Here is a 24435-nt window from a genome sequence, read left to right on the forward strand (position 1 = left end):
GTGAGGAGATTTTATCACATATTCCTCCTGCAGTGGTGGCTGCACTCTGATTTAAACTGATCAAAAGACATCAACAATCCATTATTTAAGAAAGCCTCATAAGTGCAATAGATATTGGAATAATGAAAACACTACAATAATACATATTGCACAGGGATGAACAGGACATTTTTAATAACAAAGCATTTCCATTTTTTTTTTTTGTGGATATTATCTATTACTATACCAGTTAATTTTTGACAGGAATCGGGACAACTGCATGTACCGTAACTTGGGACTGTCCTGAACTGTTCAGGGTCCCAGTGGAGTTTTTTGCTCTTATCTTTGTGTATTTTGACGTGTAAATGTCACCTTCACGCCTAACCTTCATCATTGTGGTAACAATAATCAGGTGACCCTTGTCATCATAATCAAGTGACCATTGTCATGGTAACAACAACAGACAGAGTACATTTAAGCCCCGCCATTTCATGGCTCTCCATTGACTTTGTCTTGCGTAAAGGTGCCTCTTGTTGCTTAACACGGTGGGATGAACTACCACCAGTTGCCCAACAAAAATAAGTGTTTATAAGCTTCTGAACCAAACAAACTGAACCTTTAAGGAGATGAAAGTGGATACAGATGTGAAGTATCAGCAGGATGAATGGGAAAACCGTGGGATCTTTTACTCGGTAACAGTTGCTAATTTGTCCAGATAAACTGTAGATGAAACTGATTCTGTAATGAAAGGCCTGGTTTTGGTTTGTGCTTGGTTACCTGGTGAGTGCTGACACTGGCTCTCAAACACAGCTGAGATCATGAACCTGCTTTCACACAATAGTTTAACAAAACATCAGGGTCATTTTTGGATTTTTATTATAAAGAACAGACGTTTAAAGACAACTCAGGCTTGTGAAATCAGTTTAAATAAAACTATCAAATGAAGACGGCCTTTTTTTACAAATATAATTTGTTACCACTCCTTCAAATCACAGAGGTGTCGTGTTCGGTAACCTTGTAGAGTTCAGTTGAGATGCATATTTACATGAAAATACCAATTTATTTGAACAAACACATATTAACAAAAACACCATTATTCCCTCCTCTAAGTTCAATATTCATTTCACTGTTTTTTTTTCCCTCTACGGGCGATTCCTCAGTCTCCGCGGTGCTGGCTGAGGTGTCCCATTGGTGGCATTCAGCTGAGCGCACCCAGAGGTGACACAGACACCTGGAGGTCCTCTGAGACCTGGGTGGCCCCTGAGTCCAGGTCGGCCTGTGTGTCCCCTCTCACCCTGCTTCCCCGGCTGGCCGTTAAAGGCTCTGCCGGGACGTCCACGCTGACCTGCGATGGAGGCAAAAATGTTGTTTAGTCTTCAGGCCGCTCAGTCTGGTGCTGAGTTGAGACTGTTTTCACAGATTCCACGAACACAGCATTTACAGAGAAAAATAATTTCTTTTTCTGGCAAATAACACGCTCTTACTACAGTAACACATCTCCTCTCCCTGGGAAGTGAAGCACTGACTCGGCTGAATATAGTTTGGAAAATGATGCACAGACCCAGATGTGAACATTGATTACTGCTTCATTTTAACCAAATCATCAAACAACATCAAGACTTTACCCTTTGGTCCTTGGTCTCCAGTGAAGCCAGGCAGGCCGTAACCCTTGGCCCCTTTATCACCTTGCTCTCCACTGTCACCTGCAAGCCAGACACACACACACACACACACACACACACACACACACACACACACACACACACACACACTGGTCTGTGAGCAGGACTGACAGCAGACAGGCTGAAATGCTATTCCCTCAGGAGTGAAACACTCAGGAACACACCGTTCATGTTGATTAAAGACCATATGTGTTACTGAGATCACTGTTAAATAAATGTTTTAAACACCTTGTAAATATTCTTCAGTTTCATTGGCCTGGCACGGGAATGTGGCATGAGTGTGACATCATGCTCAGGCCTCTGACCATAAATTAGAGCCGCGAATATACATGTTAGCCTACAAGTTTTACAGTGCTGTACAGTATTAGATTCAGCAGTTTCATACAGTGCGGTTCATGATGAAAGGTGATCCAGTGTGGGTTTTTTTTTCCTGTGGTGGAAAAAATTGAAGTACATTCAATGAAATACGGTACTTTTTTCCTGTCTATTGTACTGGATTTTTTTGGACAAGTAATATGTTCATTTTAACACTGGAGAGGGAAATATTGTATTTTTTACTTTACTTTATTTCAAAGCTATAGTTAGCTTCTTGCATCCAGTGATGTCACAATGATGTCATTGGTGTTAAGGAAGAACTAAAGGTTGTTTCAGCTTGGATCTCTAGTCTCCTGCCCTGGGTAGCTGGGGGACATTCAAGTATTTTTGTCTCCTAACACTACGCTTTGTCAAGACAGTAATAGCTATAGGCTAGGGTGGTGACTCGCTGCAGCATGGGCATGACAGTCAGAAGCGCATGCACAATGCATCGTGGTACATGTAGGCACTGCCCGCACAGCTCTGCAAGCAGGAGAACTCAGCTTTCTTGATCAATATAGCAAAAACTGAGGGATTTATTGCTTCAATCAACTACATTTACCATCAACGCTGTTGAGACATGTACATGAAAAGTGACAAATTTTCCCTTTAAAACTTGTAACATCCAAACAGAGGCTGATATAGCCCCTGATGACGTTGCTATATCATCACCAGAGTTATTCTTCTCGGAGCTGACACAGATATTTTCAGTAGTACTCATCATGTAGTAAGTGAGGAAGTAAGAACTGAGCATGATGTGTGAAAATGCCCCTTTAAGTGGGATTTTCAAACCAGGACTTTTACTTGTAATGGAGTCTTGACATCTTGCTTCCTTAAGCTGCTTCAGTCAGTGTTATGTTCACAAGAGATCAAATGACTTCTTAGCGATGAACCCACAGATGATTATCACCCGACCCTGCACTTTCTCATCAGTTTTAAAGATACATTACTGCAGATGAATAGTAATGTAGCTACATATCTGCTGGATGTGATAATAAGCAACTGTTTGCTGACATGCTCACCTCATAAGGTCATGTGTGTCTGGTACATGTCAGTGATGTATTAACAGCTCGTTGTCTCGGCCTCGAGTGGCCAAAACTCTCAATTCAGGAAAATTTAAGCAAAATATCTGAATTCTTTTTCCACCACTATTTCTTCCTAAAACAAGCCTGGGTGAATTATAGTTTTGGTGTTCAGGATATTCATAAATCGTCGGGTTTGTTTTTCACACCTGTTTCTCCTTGGCGTCCCGGTTCTCCAGCTTCTCCATAGAATCCCGGCGGGCCCACTTCTCCTTCAGCACCATCATTACCGGGGTCACCCTGACAACATCATCAATAGGAAAATACATCATTAATCTTATGTGTGTTTTCAGGACAAACCTTGCAATGTTTTTTTTGTTTTTTTTTGTTTTTTTTTGTCTTAGGTCAAATCATGAACCAAAGCTCCGTTCACCTCTGACCTGCTCTGTGCACAAAAACAGGAAAGATTTATTTGACCAATCATTCGATACTGCTGTGAAAACATTGTACAGTACCAGCACATCACTGTTCTTGGTTTGGCATTAAACACCACAACATGAGGCTTACTGGCCATAATCTAATATAGTGGAATATTTTTATATAGTCATGGTTTCAAGAGCATTTATCAGCCTGAGAGCCGTTGTGATTAAAGAAGTTGTGGAACATGAATCGGCTCTACACTGTATAATAATGTGGAAAAGGCTTTCTAATCCAAGGACAGCCATGATACTCTCCAAAAACCATTCAACACAGACCAAGTGTCTAGTCTGTGACTCCTTATTTGTCCTCATGGAGACGTGGAAAATCGTAATGTTTTCATTCCAAGCTTTTCTGCCAAATACTTCGGCTCTCTTAGTCCGGTCCAGACCCTCGCAATGTGTTTGCATTTTGCTCAGGCAGGGAGACAAAAACGAACAATGTATGGAGAACGTACCGCGCTCTGGCAGTGTGTCTCAGCTTAAAGCTACTACAAGGAGTTTTCAACTGGTTCTGAAACAGTCTCAATTTAATACTCATGCCTCTGTGAACGATATCAGCAAATGAGACCATCAGCAAGATGACCTGGTGTTTCTATACAGTTATTCTTAGTGGCTGGTCAGATTCTCCTTGAAGTCAAATGAAACAAGCCTGTGTTTACTTTTTCCCAGGCAAAGTTACAGTTAAAAAAAGCAGGGGGAGATTTTTATCCAAATAAATCAATTGTTGATGTTATATTTTGTGGTTGTGGGGTTGGAAACATGACTGCTTTTGTGCCCAGGGACTCCAAAATAAACAAAATAGAAAAGTTCCTTGCAGTAGCTTTAATTTCTACAAGAGGTGACACCTAAACCAACAATTTTTTAACAAAATGAAGTCCCCAAACTATAGTTTGAACACCCAAACTATAAAACTCACAGCAGGTCCGGGGGGTCCTTTCTGTCCTGGTGGACCAGGGGCACCCATAGGCACGTCCCCATAGAGAGGACAAACTGCAGCGCACGTCCTCTTCACTGAGTTGGCAAAGGTAGACATCTGCTCCAGGACCACTTTCTGGCAGACCTCGATCACGTGTTGAGCAGGGAGCGTCGGGCCCTGTGTAACAAATCATTACCACATCCATCACTGGACGGGACCCAACTTTGGGACATGTAATGTGGAATATTACAGGACAGTTCAGGCTGAAGCAGTGGCTGCCTCTCAGAGGAAATGCAATCAACAAATAAAGCCAACATTATTTCCTGAGGCTCATTATGGATTTATAGCCACACTAAATGAAACCCTTGCTGTGAGTCACTGCTAACTGCAGGCTAATGTGAAGCTGTTTAAATGTGTTCATGACACTAAAGTTGTTAGCAAACACTGTGTGTGTGCCAGTCAGCGTAACCACCAGTGCAAATGATGACTCTGCTGTTTCTGTGCCATCATTCACAGATACACTGTAAAATATCATACTGGAATTTAGTGGAATCAACTCATCTTTTCTCATCAAAGGAGCAATATGAAGCAGTACACACATAAATGAATACTGCAGTCCAAACAGCAAGTTGGAGCCATTGACTGTATATTAAAGAGGTTGAAATCCTCTTTAATATACAATCTTTTGTTGAAGCGAGTTGTTTTCCTCCGCCACCTCCTCTCCAGACTCAAGGAAGCTCAGGCAGGCTGCAGGAACACTGCAGGAGTGCAAGACGAGCACAACATTGGAACTTGACGATAACAAGCGAGGACGAGTCCTCCACTCTAAGTTGATCAGCTGTTTATATCCACCAGTTGTCTGTCAGTGTAATGTTCATACACTCATAAACAGACAGTTACTCATTTGGCATTAATTTGAACTCTATTTAACATAAAAGGGGCAAACAAAAACAGTGTTCAGGCCCGGAACAGGACTTTAGCTCGAATTCAGCCCCTTCCCCCTTGCACTTAAAATGAATTAGTTTTTGGTCTTTGTCTAAAATGAAGAACTGACTCCCTGAAATAAGAAATTGTAAAAATCAATTTTGTGTCTTTGTCATCTTAATATCTTAAGCTTTCTGAACATGTTCACTTAAGTATAACTGAATCGGTGTCAGGTCTATTCGACTACAAAAGTTTATTTGTTTTGAATCGTTACAAACTTACGGCAATTTGTCTTTTCAAATCGAGTCAACTTTTTTAGGTTAAAACAAATAGTTTATTTTTACAGTGTAGATGAAGTGCCAGTTGTTGTAGAGCCTGAAGAGCTTTTCATCATTATTATTTCAGAGGCTTGTATTTTACTTACTCGGGGACCTGGGGGCCCCTGAAATCCATCTGGTCCTCCTTCACCTCGAACCCCTTTTACTCCAACAGGGCCCGAGCGTCCAGGTGGGCCTGCTGGGCCGCGCTTCCCCCGTCCTCCCTGAGGACCCAGCTCGCCCCTGTCTCCCACCTACAGAGCAGGTTAACAACATGAGCAGGACTGCACTCAGGACAGAGCCGTCAGAGAACAATGACAAGTCAGTGTTACATGAACACAGACTATATGGATTATAAATAATAATAAACATGAATAAAAATAATAATAAGCAGTCATACAGATATTTAAATAAGCAAGTAACAAAAACTAAAATGTGTGAGTACAGAAAAGTTGCAATTTAAGTATAACAGACAAATGCATAAACAAACCTTTATCATTTTTCATGTAAGTTTCTGGGAAATGTGCAAAATTCATTCTGGTGTAACTGTGGGTGTTACTGCCTTTATCTCATCTACAGCTGCTCTAAATATGTTTGGAATGCAATTTGATGGATTGATGTTAAATATTTCGGACGATTCAGTTTGCAAACAGAGAATGCGATGAATATAGCATTTTTCAACAGTGTTTACAGTCTGGCTGGAATATAGGAGTATTAAGAAACACACACTTGAAGACCGCTCTTTCCAGTGACCCAGCTCACACACACAGCTGAGAAATTAGGGTGTTATCTTGTAATTAAATCAGAGGATTGGACTGACGGTGAGTCATGGCCTGTGTATTTAATCTTGCTCCCTATCTGCCATTTAAAGTTTTTAAGTCAAAACAATTTTTCAGTTCATTTAGCCTAAGTAGCTGTGAGTGATAGCATCATTTAATAAAAGAATCAGTGAGTCACAGCTCACCTTTCCCTTTGGGCCCTTGACTCCTTTTTCACCCTTTAAAAAAAACAAAGTCATGTTAAGAAAAACAAAGATGAAGAGGATGTAATGACGAGCAGAGAGGATGAAATAGTAAAGGCGGGACCTGTGCTCCTTTAACTCCTTGGATTCCCTGGATTCCCGTGTCGCCCTGATCGAGACAAATGAAAAATAAACAGTGTTTAGAGTCTGTGTGTGCCTTTGCCTGTGCCTGTGCCTGATGTCCAAATAAGATCAAATTTAATTTAAAATGAAAAAAGGGCTTTCCATACATCATGTGGTGTGCAGCATGCTCCTTTTTCATTTTTGATTCTTTTTTATTACCTGCACTTAATCAGCACCAACTGTATTATACTGCTTTTATTATTATTTTCAGTCGCAGTTTGGTTAGGTCTATGCAACAAAGGTACTTGGTTAGGTTTAGGGAAAGATCATGGTCTGTATCTGCCATGTGCCTGGATGCAAATAGCACTGTTGGCCATGGACACCTGGGTGTTTCTGTCCGCTGTACAAGTCTATATACACCTGGGTGTAAATAGCCACATAGGCTATTCCAACCTGGCTGCAAATAGCATCTGTCAGTTTTTTTCCCCTAAGATGGTGAAGTTCTTGTTCTGCATCTGATTGGCTGGTGTCTGTTGCCTTTGTTGGTTGGCTTGGTTAGGTTCAGGCATGAGGAGTGAATGTAAAAATATCAGGCTGAGCCAACTGGGATCCGGGTAGAGCAGGTAATGCCTTTGCTTTGCCATTCTTGGAATGAAGTGGCTCTTGACAAATAATCTCCATGTTACAATAGTGGCACTCTTTGGATGACATTATCTGTTGCAAACCAGCTCATGGACCATAAGGTGAGATAATAATGTGGGCCAGTCTTGATTGCAATATCTGCCCATTTTTGGTGACTTATGTTAATTTCATAATGATCCTCACTCTGAACTGTGACGACATGCAAAAACTACTTGGCCCATTTTTGGGTGAATTAAATATGCAGGAGTAAGATGACATGTCGCAGGACGTTTTTTCCTTTGCTTGAGGATTCTTTGGCATTTGCTCCTTCCAAAAACTAAAATATAATAAATAAAGACCCCACTACACCGCTGACTGTGACCTCAAAATAAAAGTTCAAAATGACTGTGTAAAAGCTAGTTGGGTAACAAAACAACTACAGATCTTGAATCGTATGACTGCATTCGGCCCATGGAGCAGTATATCATAAATATTTCTTGAATGGCTAGTTTTGGCATTAAATCATCATTTTTTATGTCTAATATGTAATGGATGAGGATGTATTACCTTGGACCCTGGTTTTCCAGGCACACCCACGTGTCCCTGTGAAGAGTTGACATGCTTTAATGGCTTGAAGAAAATGAACTAGTGTTTGGAAGAGTTTAGAGAATTCATCTGGAGGACTCACAGTGGGTCCCGGTGGGCCGATAAATCCGGGTCTTCCTGGCTTCCCTGCAGAACCCTTGTAACCTCTTGGGCCCTCGAGAATAAAACATTTATTAAACCGACCTAAGGGACGGCTTTATTCTTTGTCGTCTTCCTTTAAGATGGCAAACTACTTTACGTACAGAATGTATTATGTGCTTGTCTTCAGTGACTGAAAAAGTGACTTACAGTTCGGCCTTGGGGACCCATTTCTCCTGCTGGCCCGAGGGTGCCTTTCTCTCCCTGTAAAATCACAACAAATTAATCTGCCAAAAACAACTCAATTACACATTTATTTACCAAAGCAAACAATATCAGCGACTTACTTTTGCTCCACTTCGTCCAAGTTTTCCACTGAGACCTTGTGGTCCTTGATAAGCCTGTGAGGAATACATAATCCTTATAATAATACGTGATTGATTTGATTTTTATTATTGTGTCATGTACAAATAACGTGCCCAGCCCAGACAGGCTTACAACAACACTGTTATTTAGAAAAACAGACCAGAATCCAGTATAGCAACATAAATGACATGTTCTAACAAACAAATGACCCAATTTGACATTTTTTCAAGCTTTAGAATCAAAGGTAGCCATTTTATTAACATTAAGCTGAAACACCTGATCCATTTCATGTAATCATGTCACATACTTCCACAACCTGTCATCCTCCTGGATGTTTTTAAATCTGCAAACTTCAAGGTTCTGAGGAAGGATTCCTGTTCTTAGCTGTGCTAATAAATACCTTTTACTCCTTGTTAAGTTTGCTGTAACATAATTTAGCTTGATTTGAATACATTATGAATCTAGCCCGTGGAAAACTGTGTGATTTACTCAAAATAAAAAAAAAGTCTTATTGACTTACAAGGAGTTTTTCACTGAATATGAAACTCTCAGTTTAATACTGATGTCTGTATATGACCTATGTTAACCTAAGTTAACGAGATCATCAGAGAGAAGATTTCGTAGTTCTATATAGTTGTTCTTAATGGCTGCCAGTGGGTAGTTTTCTCTGTGAAACTCCATGATCAAGCCTGTGTTCACATTTTCACAGACTTAGTTACAGTGAGTAGTATGTTAGCCAGTTAAAATGAAGCAGGAGGTGATTTTTATTTAGATGATTGTATTTTTGATGTTAGATTTTATGGTTGTTATGGTAAAAACACTAACTTTTGCCCAAAGGGGCCTCCAAAATCATCAAAATATGAACACTGTAGTAACTTTAAGTAAGGGTGTAGAATTGGGTAGGGATGGTAGAGACACGTCCAGTATCCAGGGAGCACTGAATTGCAATAGCAATAATTTTGATAAAAAAATTTAAATATAAACACTTTTGTCTGCTATTATGTAGTCAGCGTTGGTTAATGTGAGTCAGTATTGTAATCTGTCATTTATTTCCATGCTGTAATCTTAGTCAGCGCTCCTCAGGCAGCAGCACAGCATCTCTACGGCTCCTTATGCATCATATGCCACAAACTCATAGCTTTTACTTTGCTTATGGGGACACTGTGTCTGTCACAATGAAACTTGAAAACAGAATGGGACATGTTTATTGTCCTCACCAACCATGGCATGAAATATTTGCCTCTGGCTTTAAGCAAACAATTCCACAGCCTTATCATTTCATATTTTTTCCTTATTGAACCAGGAATCCAGCCATCCACCCTGAACAGCCAAAATAGGAGAAAACTTATGAACGCCTAAAAAAAACAGTGTGCAGCTCTATTCCGAATGAAGTTTGCTATTTTATATTCTTTATAGCCCCATATCTCTGAAGCATTATGTAATATGGAGGAGACATATAAATCATAAAGTTGTGTAAAATATCCTAAACTTAAACTTGTTGACAGCAGAAAAAAATCATCATTAAGATATCATTATCAGCAGAATATAATACCTCTATTCCTGGATCACCATCTCTGCCTGGTAAGCCGGGATCTCCAATTATGCCCTGTAGGGAAACGCTACCGTTATTATAAAACAGACAAATTATATCAGGAGTGCAAGTGAGCATTCAGGGGTGAGGTGTTGAGTGTATCAGCTGGGAATCACCTTCTGCCCGATGGTGCCACCTCTACCCACAGGTCCTGTGATCCCCTAGTTCACAGACCAAAAAAAAACATAAATCACAATTCAGAATAACGCGTTTAGAAATATTTTTGATGTTCGTACACAAATCAGACAAAAAGGACAAATAATTTTCATGTCATAGTGATTAATTTGTGATACATACAGGCTGTCCCTTCTCGCCAGGAGTTCCCCTCTCTCCAGGATCTCCGATGATACCCTGTCAAGCAACATGAGTTAAGATTTTAAATGTGCAGCAGATTTCATTCAGTAAGCACCACAAAAATGCTCAAAAGTGTCCTCTCGGTTGCCTTCCATCGGGCAAAATGTGAAAAAGTGCCCTCTAGGGTGCCATTCCAGTGGATTAAACATGAAAAAATGCCCTTTGAGATGCTCTTAAAGATGTAGCGTCATATAGTCTGCACTGTCGCTGTACTAGTCTAAACCAGGAAGTGTAACTGTTTCACCATTAATGCATCAAATTGTGGTACAGTGGTGCCATTTTTATTTTTCCCCCTGCCCCTCAGACAGCCTGAGTCCGCCTGATGAAGTAGGGATCTTTCCTCCATATACAATAGAGTAGGTTATCATTGCGGTCGAGGCTCCTCTTTCAGTGACTCACCAGCTTATGTTGATATAGTTCCGTTCCTTCAGATCTCAGCCAAAATCCAGCCGCATGAACTGATGTTGTTTATGGAGACGGCACATAAGCCAAAAACATAGCTCTACTCCAGTGTTTTACCACATTAAAAATGATTTACTGCCTCTCCACGCTCACATGAAGGGGTTTTGAAGGTAAACGGACAAAGAATTAAGAGCGTCTTATTATGGATTATGGAACAGGGACTCCTACAACAACCCACCTGCTTTCCTTGGGGCCCCTCACGCCCCTCTGCACCGGTGGTCCCCTTTTCTCCCTAAAAATAAAAGCATAATGGAATTAAATCATGATAGATTAAAAAAAAGAAGAAGAAGACAAGGAAAGGAGGAAATATGAATACCTTAACTCCTTGAAACCCGGGAATCCCTTCATATCCTTGCTCGCCTTTAGTGCCCTTCAAGGAGGCCAAAATGTAAGTGATACAGTAATTAGATAATGACTTGCAAAAGGGCTTACCACTGCATTTGAAAGGTTAACTCACAACTTCTCCTGGGTTCCCAGTCTCTCCAATTTCTCCAGGAGGTCCACGAACTCCCTTTAATTACAAAATGCCGACATTAAACCTGGATCATCTATAAAATTATACCACTTTAACGACAAGCTGCACAGAAATCTAATGAAAACTTTTTAACTTCATTAGCTGCCCGCCTATTTCCTAATTAAACAGATTCTATTAAAGTCTGAAGAGTTTACCTTGAAGCCTGCTGCCCCTTTTAATCCTTTCAGGCCTTTAGGACCTCGGTCTCCCTGTTAACACAGCATCTCATTAATTAAGATTGGTAACATCTCATGCTGGAGAAAATGATAAGTCTGAGTGTGATAAATTACCACTTGGCCCCAGAGTCCTCTCATTCCTTTCTCGCCTTTGATTCCCTCTTCACCCTGAGGACGTGTGTGTGAGGTTTCATTAATGGGTTTTGAGAACGAGCCAAGCCAAAGTGTAACTCTGATAGGGGCATATTATGGCAGCTCTTACCTTTGGGCCCGTCTCGCCAATGTTGCCATAGTCTCCCGTGTTTCCCCTGATCCCCTGCAAGACAAGTGTGACTTAATCTCAAGCACCACTAGTTGCACTGCAGCTATTTGTTTGTGAATGGTTCGAGAAATGGAGCGTAAAATGTGAACGTTAGCAACTGTTTCCACTGAGAGAAAGTCACTAATGACTTCTGGGAGATTAAAGTTTGATAGACAGAGAAACTGTTTAGACGTGACCGCAGTTGGTTCCTCAGAAAGTAGTTGTTGATTTTGCTGCAGTCATTATAACAACAAGACGATTAAAGGAGAGATGTTTTTAAAAGAATGTTGAGATGAATGATGAGATCAGATAAGGTAAACTTTATTGATCTCATACCGGGGAAACTCAAATGTTACAGCAGCTACAGAAGTTTGGGAAGCCAAGAATGGTCATGTTTACAATATTTATTTAAAGCTGAAGTTCACAAATTAAATATAGAATATGTACAGGGGTCTCTCCCATATTAAAATAATAACAAAAGATGTAGTTTGATGACATTTGAAGCAGTAGTAATGGGATCATGGGAGCCATTGTTGCAGAAAAAAATCTACCTGACGTGACATGGTCGAGGTAAGGGTTTTTTTAAGTTTTATTCACCTTACGTTAAGTCATGACTTTAACAGTTTTTTTTTCCAAGGTGACCAAGCCTGTTTTTTTCATGATAATTAGTAAATTTATCTCATTATCTTAAGATAACAAGATAATTTGTATCAAGAAAACGATCACTGAAGTGCACTCACTAGTCTCCTCGAATGACGAGCACTGATCTGAATGTTCTCTCTAAGAGAAAGACAAAATGCAATTCCTGTCTGTGTTAGATCTTTATTTAAGTACAGTCTGATGTGTGGATCAATATTGTGTGCTCCTTGATCTCACATTTTCATTGTGATAACAGATTGATTATCTTATTAACTCAATATAACAAAGTAATTTGTCTTACAATACCAAAAAAACTGACTTGTGATTCTTTTCTCAGATCAGATGAACTCTAATGTTTGTATGGTAAATATGAAGCTCAAGCTGGAAGACTGGAAGCAGGAGGAAACAGGTAGCCTGATCTCGTTCAAAGCAAACAAAATTTGTTTACCAGACCCTTTAAAGCTCATGTTAACATTTTACATTTTATTCGTAAAAGTGTGACATTAAAAAAACAGTTTGCAACAGTGATGATGGGACTGCAGGAACTCACTGTGCGTGGGCAAGAAGTAGTCCAGCACAAAACTCTGTAAACTTGTATGAAGTGAAGAAATGAGATCTTACTGAGCTCTCTTCATGTTTAACGGCCACACAATCAAAGTTAGTGAGATTTGATTTTGGTCACTGAAAACACAGTGAGCATATTTCTCTTGTTGCTCCGTCCCAAAGTCCCCCTTCACAGACTTTGTCAAATCCTCAAGTCCATGAGGACTCTTTGACAGACTTTTTGAGCCCTTTATGCACACTTCTGCATTTCTGCAGGCTTTGTATGAGGGAATCACCCACAATTCATGGTGTGGTGACAATAAGCGTGGAGTTACTATGGGAACCCAGAAGCATTTTAGAAAAAATGGCGCTTGATTTCACTGCAAAGTTTTTTTAATTCACAAACAGAGATGTTCTTAATCACTACCTTAGACCTCATCTTTTCTCCTCAAAGTGAATTCTCTACTTAAAAGACTCGGTTTACTAAAGACAGTTTAACAGTAACTAAAAAGCTTTTGAAACCTTACCCCGTTTTTTCAGAATTTTTTTTTTCGTGTCACTTTGATAAGTCACAAAGCACCGTCCCATTACTATTCCTACCATTTTATCTCCCAGTCAAACACTACCATGTGATGTCAGACTAGACTGTACAGGTTCAGAGTTTAAAGCTTTAGGGGGGACAAAAAAACTGCTGACCACCAGGTCTAAAGCTCCCTAATTAACTCATGTAGCTTGTTTTGTTTAATATATAAAAAAGCAGAGTGTAAAATCGACAGTTGTGGGTTAAGTGCAGTTTTGTGAGCTTTAGAGGTGCTGATAGGTGTTTTTGAACTTTTGACAAAGGCTACCGGTTTCAACCTGCTTCCAGTTGTTATGCTAAGCTAATCATCTCCTGGCTGTGGCTGCATATTAACACATAGACATGACAGTAAGATTGATTGATTGTCTAATTTTACTCTGGAAAAAAAAAGCGAGGGAGTGTATTTCCAAACTGTCAAACAGTTCCTTTAACATGAGCTGTAAAAATCATCTGATAAAAGGAATATAATTAAGTTTAAAATGTCAAATGCCATAAATGTCACATTAGTGGAAAATATATACAAGCATATTCAGCAGGATTTAGGAAACATTAATCATAAATACAACAAAACTGAGCGGTATTGTTTGCACAGATGCTGACTTCCTCAGTAGTAGAAGGAAAAGTGTTTTCCAGTTGGTTGTATTTCACTGAGTCAACAAACAGATTCAACAAAGCCGGGACGCCTTTGCGTTGTCAGTTTATTTGACCATCACACCTAACGCTGTTGTTAAGCAGAGTCAGCTGGCCGGAGGAGGTTAACCTCGGAGATGGCCGGCGGTGTGGCGAGAGGCATGACTGTGAACTTTACAGCATTTTTAAGGCGGTATAGCTCTGATGAGTAAGAGACCACCCACCACCTGAGAGGGACAGTTCATATATCTGTGCCAGGAAATGCCCTCCTTGGATGCCAGCGGGGGACGCGATAAACATGTTTGGGCTCTGTGATTCACAAGCTGGCAGGAGGTCAAAACTCTAACGAGTTACACAAGACAGATGTTTACTCCAGATGAGCTACAGCTGCATTTCAGGACATCAATATGTAGCATGTACAGCTCTGGAAATGTGCTCTGACTGTACGTGGGCCTGCAGGCGTACATGTGTTTGCTAAGGCAGTATGGGGGATTTCCTTGAGTGCAAAGGGCATGTTAAATGCCAAACCATCACACATGTATAAAAGAAAATTTTCTTCTTTAAACACATGTTCTCTGGACTGTTTTAAAAGACTCTCAGATCTGCTCCAACATAACTGACTGCTAAGCATCAAAGAGATTAACAAGTCATAAATTTAAAGTGGAAATAATCACGTCTGCGGCTCCCTAAAGGATACAAATGTGAGTGTATTTGTTCATTCACTGATGCGTATGTAACTGGCTCCTGCAACAGAATACTTTGTTCATCATACTTTTCTCAAATCTTTCCTCTGTTTCACAATTCAATCCTCCTACACTGACTCCATTCGACGTATCCATAAAAAGAAAAACATTTCAGTAACAAAGCATCAGAGAATTTTCACACAGTAATGCCACTCATTACCAGACACTTGGAGGGCACAGTTATTGCTCAACTGCTCGGTTTTCCTGTGTGTGTGGGATTCATTACATTTGGCTCAGTTTCTTCCAAATGGAAAAGCAAAACCATTAGAAACCTTGTGATCATCTGCCAGTTTGAGTTAAATCCTGTATCCTAAACCAGCAGGGCCTGTGTTTTAAGATGCAAATGGCTATTTCAGAACGACAAAAACAAATTTATTGTCACATCCGTATTGGTTCGTGTTTATCTTGGCTTCCTCCTAAATCTTTTGCAAAGCGGACACGAGTTTTCAGAGTATGGAAGGAGCCCCTATGTTTACTATCGCTGAGCGCTTCTGCTTCCAGATCTGTTTCCATCCTGTCGTGTCTCAGTTGTACTTCTGTTGCCATTTTCCACAGCTTCACTGCTGTCTCACGAATGAGAGTTTTACAATGTCACTTAACTACACTTCAGTTTAACTCTTTATGGTGCTGCAAGAAGAAGAGGATGCTGCTAATAGTAGGAATACACCTTGTAAAAACCATCCAGTGTAATACAACCCCAATTCCAAAATAGTTGGGATGTTGTGTAAAATGGAAATAAAAGCAGAATTCAGTGATTTGCAAATCATTTTTGACTTGTACAGTTCAAGGAGAAGATATTTGATGTTTAAACTTTATTGTTTTTTGTAAATATACACTCATTCTGAATTTGATGCCTGCGACACGTTCCAAAAAACTTCAGACAGTGTCAGTAAGTGACACTCAGTAAGTGTCTGGGAACTAAGGACACTAATTGCTGAAGTTTTCAAAGTGAAATTCTTTCTCATTCTCACTCTCATTCTTACGGGGACTCTGTTCTCCTATTTTGTGCTTCATAATGCACCGCACATTTTCAATGGGAGACGGGTCTGGACTTCAGACAGGTCAGTCTAGTACCTGAACTCTTTTACTATGAAGCCACGCTGTGGGAACACGAGCACAGTGTGTCTCGGCATTGTCTCGCTGAAATAAGTAGGGGTGCCTCTGAAAAATAAGTCGTCTGGATGGCAGCATGTGTTGCTCCAAAACCTGTATGTACCATTCAGCATCAATGGGGCCTTCACAGATGTGACAGTTACCCATGATGCCATGGGCACTGACATACCCTGGCTTTTGGAGTTAGTGCTGGTAACAGTCTGGATGGTCCTTTTCCTCTCAAACCTAGAGAACACAACAGCCCAGTCTTTTGTTGCCTCTGTCCCAACTTTTTTTGCGACTTGTTGAGTGCATATTTACAAAAAAACAACACAGTTTATCAGTTTGAACATTAAATATCTTGTCTTTGTGCTAATTTAGTTGAAGACAAGTCAAAATGTTTTAGCAAATCATTTCATTCTGCTTTTATTTACCTTTTACACAACGCCCCAACATTTTTGGAATTGCTGTATAAGGTCTGATAGTCACATGACTGAGAGAGACACTTATTTACCCAGTTTCCTTGTCTTCCTGGGTCCCCTGGTTCTCCTGGCAGACCTCTGTGACCCTGCAGAGGAATAGAAACTTATGTCAACACAGCTTCAACTTGTCCTATCTGTATGTTCTAATTTCCTCTGTACAGGTACGCTCACCTTTGGCCCTGAAGATCCCTGAACACCGGGTTGTCCATGCAAACATTTGCAAGCTGCTCTTCCAGCTGTTAGACCGATCTCTGCATACCCTCCACACTGCCATGGACAGAAAGGTGAGACGACAGATGTAAAACTATTCACACATCATTAACAGAGGGAGTGAAACTAGGGCTGGACAGTATGGCTTATAAATCAAACATTTAGGCTATTCTGTCATATGCAGTATATATCTCAATAAACACATTCTCTGAAGCAACATACCATAAACTAAATATTGCAAACATATCATCTTGTAGTCGGGCTGGGCAATATGGACAAAATCAGATATCACAATATTTTTTCCAAATACCTCTATCGATATTGCAACAATATTGTAGGAATGACTATTGGTGCTTTCACAAAATATTGAATTAATACAGTGAGATTTTTGATAAATAATCATCAGCAAGGTGGATATAATGAATAAGTGGGTAAACAACCAGAACAGTCTATTAAGCTCAGAAAGTAACATCACTTTACTGTAATTCAGTATTTAAAACCAGGAAAAGACATGTATGCTGTATCATATGACAGCAGACCCTGAAAAAATCAACAAATACAGTTAACATCTTTTGAACATGCAGCCAGATCAGCTGGAAGCACCGCCACGGACACCACGCCAGAACGAGCGGAAGAGAGCGGAACTTAAGGCCGCTCCTTGATAATGTCTGATCGGGAAAATGAAGCGGATGAAATGTGACAGGAAACCACAGACTGTTGTGCCCACACAGAGAAACCTCCTCCACAACATCGTGGATCAGGCTGTTGCACCTGAGGTGCGGATCACACTGCGACCTGGCAGCACACAACATGAAATACTCCGACAGGACGAGGAGAGGAGGACTGTATTTTTACCTCGATGATGCTTTCTGCTCAAACACAAGCACAGCTGATGGACAAAGTCTCCCAGACCTTTGTGAATTCCAAAAATGAACCACAGAATTATTTCCTTGGTGTTTTATACATGTATGGATATATTTTGTTTTCTATTTTCACCCTATTCCATTCTGAAGTTAATTATTGTCTGCATGTTTTATTTTGTGTGTTTAATGGAAGTACAACTCCAATTTTGTTTTTTGTTATTATATATACAACCCTGTGTGATAATGAATTATGTTGAATCCTTGATTATAAAAAAATATTATCCAAAATCTAAGACGATATCTAATCTGATATCACAATATTCATATAATATTCGATATATTGCCCAGTCCTGAGTGACACCGTGTTGAATGGGAGCTGACTCACCACGCCTGAGAGCTCACAGCAGCCCTCTGAATAAGCCTGCTCTGGGTCACATGACACGTCCATCTGCTGGAGGTCCACCTGGAGAGAGACACGAGATAATGTGAGAAATAGAAGTTCTCTCCCATATTAAAGGAAGTCAGAATATTACTTCTGATAAAAAGAAATCCAGTCTGTCAACGCACAGACACAGAGCGATCTCCTGCAGCCCTCTTGACGATGGAGGTGAACCCTCGCTGGATGACTGGCCTCGGCTCATCGATGGACTCCACGCTGACCTCTTCGCAGTCGATCAGCAGCTTCACCTGGCTGCCCTTCACGCTTAGCGCCAGTTTGTGCCACTCTCCGTCAAACAGCTTCTCCACGCCATGGAAGGTCCTCAGCATCTGGCTGCCACGGGGGCTGGTGTAGAAGAAGTCCAAAGAGCGCGTATCGCCCTGGAAACGCAGGCCCACTTGCTCTCGTCCCTCGGGGTCGCTGACCTGCCACAGGTCCCAGGATTTCTTGGCGGTGTCTTTGGTCACCTTAAATGTTGCGATGACAGAGTAGTCGGAGGGAAGTCCGTCTGGGTACACATCACTGTGGCATGAGAGTGAGGTTTAGAGAGCTGGATTACATCACAGAGGGGCAACTTTCTTCACAAAACAAGAGTTCACCCTCCCTAAGTCCCACCCCTTTTCAGTCTGTTCTCTAGTAACAGTTGAGCAAACTCAGTACCTCAGTCAACCTTCTCCTGGTCATTGGTCAGTTGAGGGATTTTGTAGGAACATAAGGCCATGAATACCAACAAGCAGAAAGAAAACTTCTTAAATATTATGCTTTAATTCCACATTAGCGTATGACACATTTCTTTGTAACCTTTTGTAACATCTCTTTTCAGATGCTTACCAGACAACAGTTCTTCTTTGAGATGAACAAAGCACAAATCAAAAGGCAGTGCTGCACTAATTGTCAGGGATTAAGAATTCAAAGAAAAACAAGACAAACATCTACAGTGATGCTTGCAGCTCTGTGAGGCACAGCAGAGCTTTGAGCCAAATAGAGACAAAGTCCCTCCCCCTCCAGTGTGCCCCGTCGACCTTACCTCAGAAATAATACCAGTGTGTAGGATTTAGTGGCATCTAGCAGTGATTGTAGATTGAAATCAATTGAATTATACTCACCTCACCATCCTCTTCCAACCATGAAGGAAAAATGGTGGCTGCAAAACTAACGAAAAAATGGGAAATGCGCTCTCTAGAGCTGGTGTTTGGTTTGTTTAGTCTAGTAGTAGTGCCTTGATTCACTGGTCAAAGGTATGATGTCCCGTCTGTGACACAGTTTTGTTCCGTCCTCCATACAGGTTCAAACCCTACCAGCAGCATCTCCAAAGCAGAAGCTGTCTGACTTTGTTGACTTGCTCAGACTTTATTGATTTGATCATTTTTCCATGATTTTTGTGGTTCTACCAGGAGCAAGTCGGCTACGTGGTTAAATTGTTTCTTTTTATGTCTGTTTTTATTTTTATCAGGAGCCTGTACCGGGTGTTTTATTTTGAAAACTGACTGGATGCTCTATGGTGTTCCTGTGCCCGACTTCCTGCCTAGCTCAACCTAGAGATCTGCCTCTGAAATGCACTGTGGTGCTGCTGGTGTAAACACAAGCATTTTGCTAGAATGCTCCGCTCCAGCCTCCACATCACAGCCAGAACGTGACACAGCCGTGATCACTGGAATCAACATGTGAGGTAATGAAAAACAATCATTCTTACTATTCTATTCTTCCTCTGGCAAATTTACACTGATGAAAATATTCTTATGGATATCATATTCCCTTCCTCACATATTCTGCTAATAGATCCCCCTTAATCTTACACACTGGACCTTCAAAGCTCACAAATAGGAACATCATAAAACATAACACTCCTAAAAATCTTATTTTTGCAGACCTCCATTTCTTTAACTTCACTGCTTTGCAGCCTTTAGTGACCATTTGAAGAGATACACCAGGCTGAAGAGCAGTGTTGAGCTACACTCTGGTTGAAGGTTTTAAGCCTGTTTCACCTGCAGTATTACTGATGGGTGTAGTCAGAAGTGCTTGTGTGCACCTGTAATCACACCCAACAGTGATGTCACAGTGCGTGGACAGCTGTCGGAGTACACTTCTATGTCACTACAGCCAAGTCAGAATTTTAACCTCTGGAAATCATCAGAAACAAGATTTTCAAGTAGCATTCAATCACTTGTTGATCATTTATGAGCTTCATTGAAATTAACTGAGCTGAGACGGAGTAGCACTGTACCTCATGGTCCTCCGCAGATGAATAGAGGGGTTCACTCTGTAGGCCACCGCCTCAGGTTGAGAGCCGTCCACTCTCCTCACTCCTCTCGACTCGGGCACACGAAACTCCTCCAGCAGATCAAAACCTCACAGCACAAACACTTTAGTTTAGTTTGATCTCACAAGGTTCAGCATCAAAGGTGCTGGACTGCTTTTGAATCTGATGTCAGCGCTGATGTCACTGATTTCTTAAACGGCTGCATTAGTCATTGTCATTAATAATGCCATCAATTCACAGGTACAATGAGGTCATTTATTAAACCCATTAACATGTTTATTTTATTTCATGGCTGGATTTGGCTACTGAATTCTAAACACTGCACGCTTTGTCCTGCAGTTTGAATGAGATCAGTGAAGCTGTGGTGTTTCCTGTGAGCTCAAAACGAGTAAATGAAAGATCCTGATTACAGATGTTAGGACTCCAGATGAAAATAACACAAAAAAATTTACTCCACAACAATGAAAAACCTGATACCTGCTACTGTCACATGTTAACAAGTTACCCTGCTTATTATTGGTAAAGACACTGTAAATATGCAGAGATTTTTCTGTGAAACACCTGCTGTCTCTGACTAAAATCTGCAGAGTCATGTCTAATTACACATTATGTTTCACATATTACAGTCTATTGGCCAAAAATACACTACTGCAAATACTGAGTCTTCTTACAGACTTATCTGAGTATTTATCTGTGGGCATGACACCATAGGTAGAAAAAAAATGGTTTACTTATAGTAACAGAAAGACTCATTTGCAGGGCTTCAGATGTTCATGTACAAAGCTTAACCCCAGGATGACCTCTTTGACCTCTTAGTGTCCACATGGTCACTGAGAGCAGGAAATACAATCGTTTGACTGCTGTGAGGCAAATGTTGGACTATGATCTGACAAACACTGACATCTGCTGGTTGTGGCTGGTAGTGCAAATTCAGAGCAGATAATTAATTTGAAATACATGATTATTCTCAATCATGTTTTATATGATCAGTTCACTTTAACCAGAAAGTGGCTCACTGAGATAAGAAATCCCTGTAATAAAATTGCTCTGAGAAAAATAGCAGCAGCATGTACAACATATCAGGGGTCCCAAACTCAAATTGGCCTGGGGATCATTTCATCATTCAAGAACTGTAGGAAAGCACAGAATGTCTGAAAATATACTAACTATACTAACTTTACTAATATATTTTCATCAGTATTAACAAAAAAAATGTCACCTCAGTTTCTATACATTTTTATATACATTAGCTGTGCGTTGGACACAAACTCAACAGCTCTTCTGTCACTTTGAATTGATCATTAATACTCCTGATGAAAATGGCGAGATGAGCAAGCTGTTCTTTTTGGAATGTAGAATATGAGTGAATTACAACATGCAACCCTTCAGAAATACACTCAGTCACATTCATTTAAGACCTCTGATGTATAACAAGTCCAGCCCTACAGAACTCTACAGAACCAGGAGATTGTGTGGGTGATAATTCAGTGTTAGTCTTATTTTTATGAAATGGGAAATGTGCTGTTGTCATCAAATGCGTAGAAAAAAAAACTTACTTGGCAACTTTTGGCAGTGGGTGAGTCCCAGGATGGTAAAGACTGCTGCAAACACCAGCATGACTTTGTAGGCTGGCATTTTCAAATGTTTGAAGTCAGGGGCTATAAGTGCCTGTAGTGCAACAATTAAATAAATCAGTAATTCGATAAATTTAAATATATGAACGGACAGTTGGCACTTACAGAGACATCAGTTACTCAGATTTGTTTAAAAAAAATATATACATTTCTATGCATAAATGTTAACGATTTAGAGCAGGAATACTCAACTTGCTTTGTTGAGGGTCCAGTTTGGCACAATGACAGGAGACCAGGGGCCAGTTAATAAACAAATATTGATAATAATGTTATTTATCGGGTAAAATGAATAAAATATCAAATGGCCCATCAACTCATCTTTCTTTGAAATTTGTTATTTTCAGGTTAACTGACTTATTAACTTGTTAACTAAATTAACTTATTAACAATTAACAATAACTGCATTTTAGTTAAAATGCTTTAGAGTTTATACAACATTAAACAGCAGGAACGTCTGCTTCCATCATGCAGCCACTGAAAAGTTGGAATGATTCATAAAAAATAAACTGCTCCTACCACAGACAGAACAGAAAGCATATTGAAGCTCTTTTTGCATGAAATAGACATTACATGGGGCCACTTGGCATCCTAAGATGTGGCCCCACTGATTAAGAATAAAGAAAAAAAGAGTATGTTACATTTCTGGCCTAACCTAATGGAGTATCAAATCAAAAAATATCAACTGTTCAAATTTTGTTGATGCAATATGACTACTTAGGTTTTATAATCATATTACATGATCTGATTATCATCCTAGTAAAGTAATATGAAAAGTTGTATTCATTCATTTGTGTGTGCAAAAGTTTCACCCAATTAGAGGACAGTCATACACAGCTGATCAAACTACACTGCCACTCGTTAAATACACAAACAGATATCAATGACAACTCCAATTTATATTTTGATATATATAAATATATATTAACAATGTCCCACTACCCTCATAAAATATTTAAAAAGAATTAAGAAAAGTTTCAGAGAATTACTCACATATTCCTGAAAAAGAAAGTCCCAGTGCTCATGCAGATGGATCTTTTCCAGTTCCTGCTGTGAGGATATATCCCGCTCTAAAGTGCCATCCCGGGGCCAGTCTTTGAGCTGAACAGGAGGACCATTCAGACCAGAAGCTGTGGGTCCCAGACGAGCCTGACCCCTGAGCTCCACTCCACCTTTGGTCCCCAGGGGATCTGTCTCCTCTCATAGGTCAGTTACACCTCCAGTACAAGTCCAGTAAACTGAGTCATCACATGAAGGAAATGTAGGTGAACATACCAGAGCATTTATGTCAATGAAAAGAGAAAGTAGAAGAAATTTGACAAAGTTTGGTTTAGTGCAGCTCTTAGACAAAGTTTTGTGTATTTTACTGTGCAGAGTTATTCTGTCTCTTCACATATCCATTAGTATATTTGGGGGGAAAATATTTGTGGACAGTTGTAGAAATTTAGTTTATAATTTCTTTAATAAGCAGTCACACAGGTTTTGTTCACTCAAGACTGTGTTTTATCATCCAGAGTCTCAGTGAGAGAAAGATGCAGTATGTCGCAGCTAAACACAAGATGGTCTGCAAACATTCCACCCAGAGCAGACCACACCTTCAATCTACATCACTGCATCCAACAGTCAGACTATAGGGCCAAAGACTGCTGAGAAACACAAATACACAAGACAACTGCCTCAATATATGGAGGTAAAGAAAAAATACTCTACAGATGAGGGAAATAGTATATTGTGTCGTCTTTGACTTTAACAATCTATGTTACAATTATCAGTGTTTAGATTGAGAGATTCTCTTCTAACAGCTGCGCTTTCAACAATCATTGAAGAACTCTTTCTTCCAAAAAGGAAGAAACACTGACATTTGATAATTAGCACTAAACTTAAAGTGCAGCTGAGGCTGATGGGAATGTAATTTGTTTTAAAGGTATTTGGTCATAAACCAGTATTGAAGAAAATTTAAATTTTCACCTGATGATGGCACTGTGAGTTGTTCAGGGATCAGTAGGCTTTGCAAAAGTTTAAAAAAGCCTTCAGATATCAGATGTTTCATTGGTTGTTAAAACTGACATTAAGATTAAACAAGATTGCATTAAGATTCAATCAGTTCATCAAGGACCTTGAATATTTGCAGTAAATTTCATGATAATCCATCCAATAGTTGAGATTTTTAGTCTGAACCAGGGGAGGAGCGGGTCGCCCTAAAAGACCATCCTTGTTGCCACTCCAGTTTTGGACAATCTAATTAAAAAAATATACATGATAAGTTTTGGCTTATTGGAAATTCTGATGTTTGAGTGCAGATGAATGCAGCATGAGCCGATGCTTTCCTAGGTTTTGATTTCACCCTTTTCCGCCAGCCATCCCTGTAGCAGATAAGATCTTATCTATATTATGGCTGTTCAATTTGAAAATATCTATAAGCATAAAAAAAATCTGGAAATAAAATTTTATTACATTTTAATACCACCTTTATATTTCTATTCAATGCTTTATTTGT

General features: G+C 40.0%; 1 protein-coding gene across 1 annotated transcript; it reads right to left on the reverse strand.

The window, feature by feature from the left end:
- Nucleotides 1–838: 838 nt before the first annotated feature.
- LOC146315096 (uncharacterized) lies at nt 839–23225 on the reverse strand. The gene is made up of 27 exons (XM_084736085.1): nt 22932–23225; nt 21864–21975; nt 20272–20395; nt 18176–18569; nt 17994–18071; nt 16707–16802; nt 16568–16621; nt 11788–11841; nt 11640–11693; nt 11505–11558; nt 11293–11346; nt 11152–11205; nt 11014–11067; nt 10317–10370; nt 10136–10180; nt 9981–10034; nt 8410–8463; nt 8273–8326; nt 8067–8138; nt 7946–7981; nt 6759–6803; nt 6638–6670; nt 5781–5927; nt 4433–4609; nt 3247–3337; nt 1605–1682; nt 839–1324 (listed from the first exon to the last, which is right to left on the reverse strand). Exons 2-27 carry the CDS (start codon nt 21940–21942, stop codon nt 1122–1124), a joined length of 2292 nt encoding a protein of 763 aa, XP_084592211.1. The 5' UTR covers nt 21943–21975; nt 22932–23225; the 3' UTR covers nt 839–1121.
- Nucleotides 23226–24435: the final 1210 nt, after the last annotated feature.

Source organism: Lutjanus erythropterus, chromosome 14, assembly GCF_056507025.1.
Source record: "Lutjanus erythropterus isolate fLutEry1 chromosome 14, fLutEry1.hap2, whole genome shotgun sequence".
In the NCBI taxonomy this organism is placed as follows: domain Eukaryota; kingdom Metazoa; phylum Chordata; class Actinopteri; order Lutjaniformes; family Lutjanidae; genus Lutjanus; species Lutjanus erythropterus.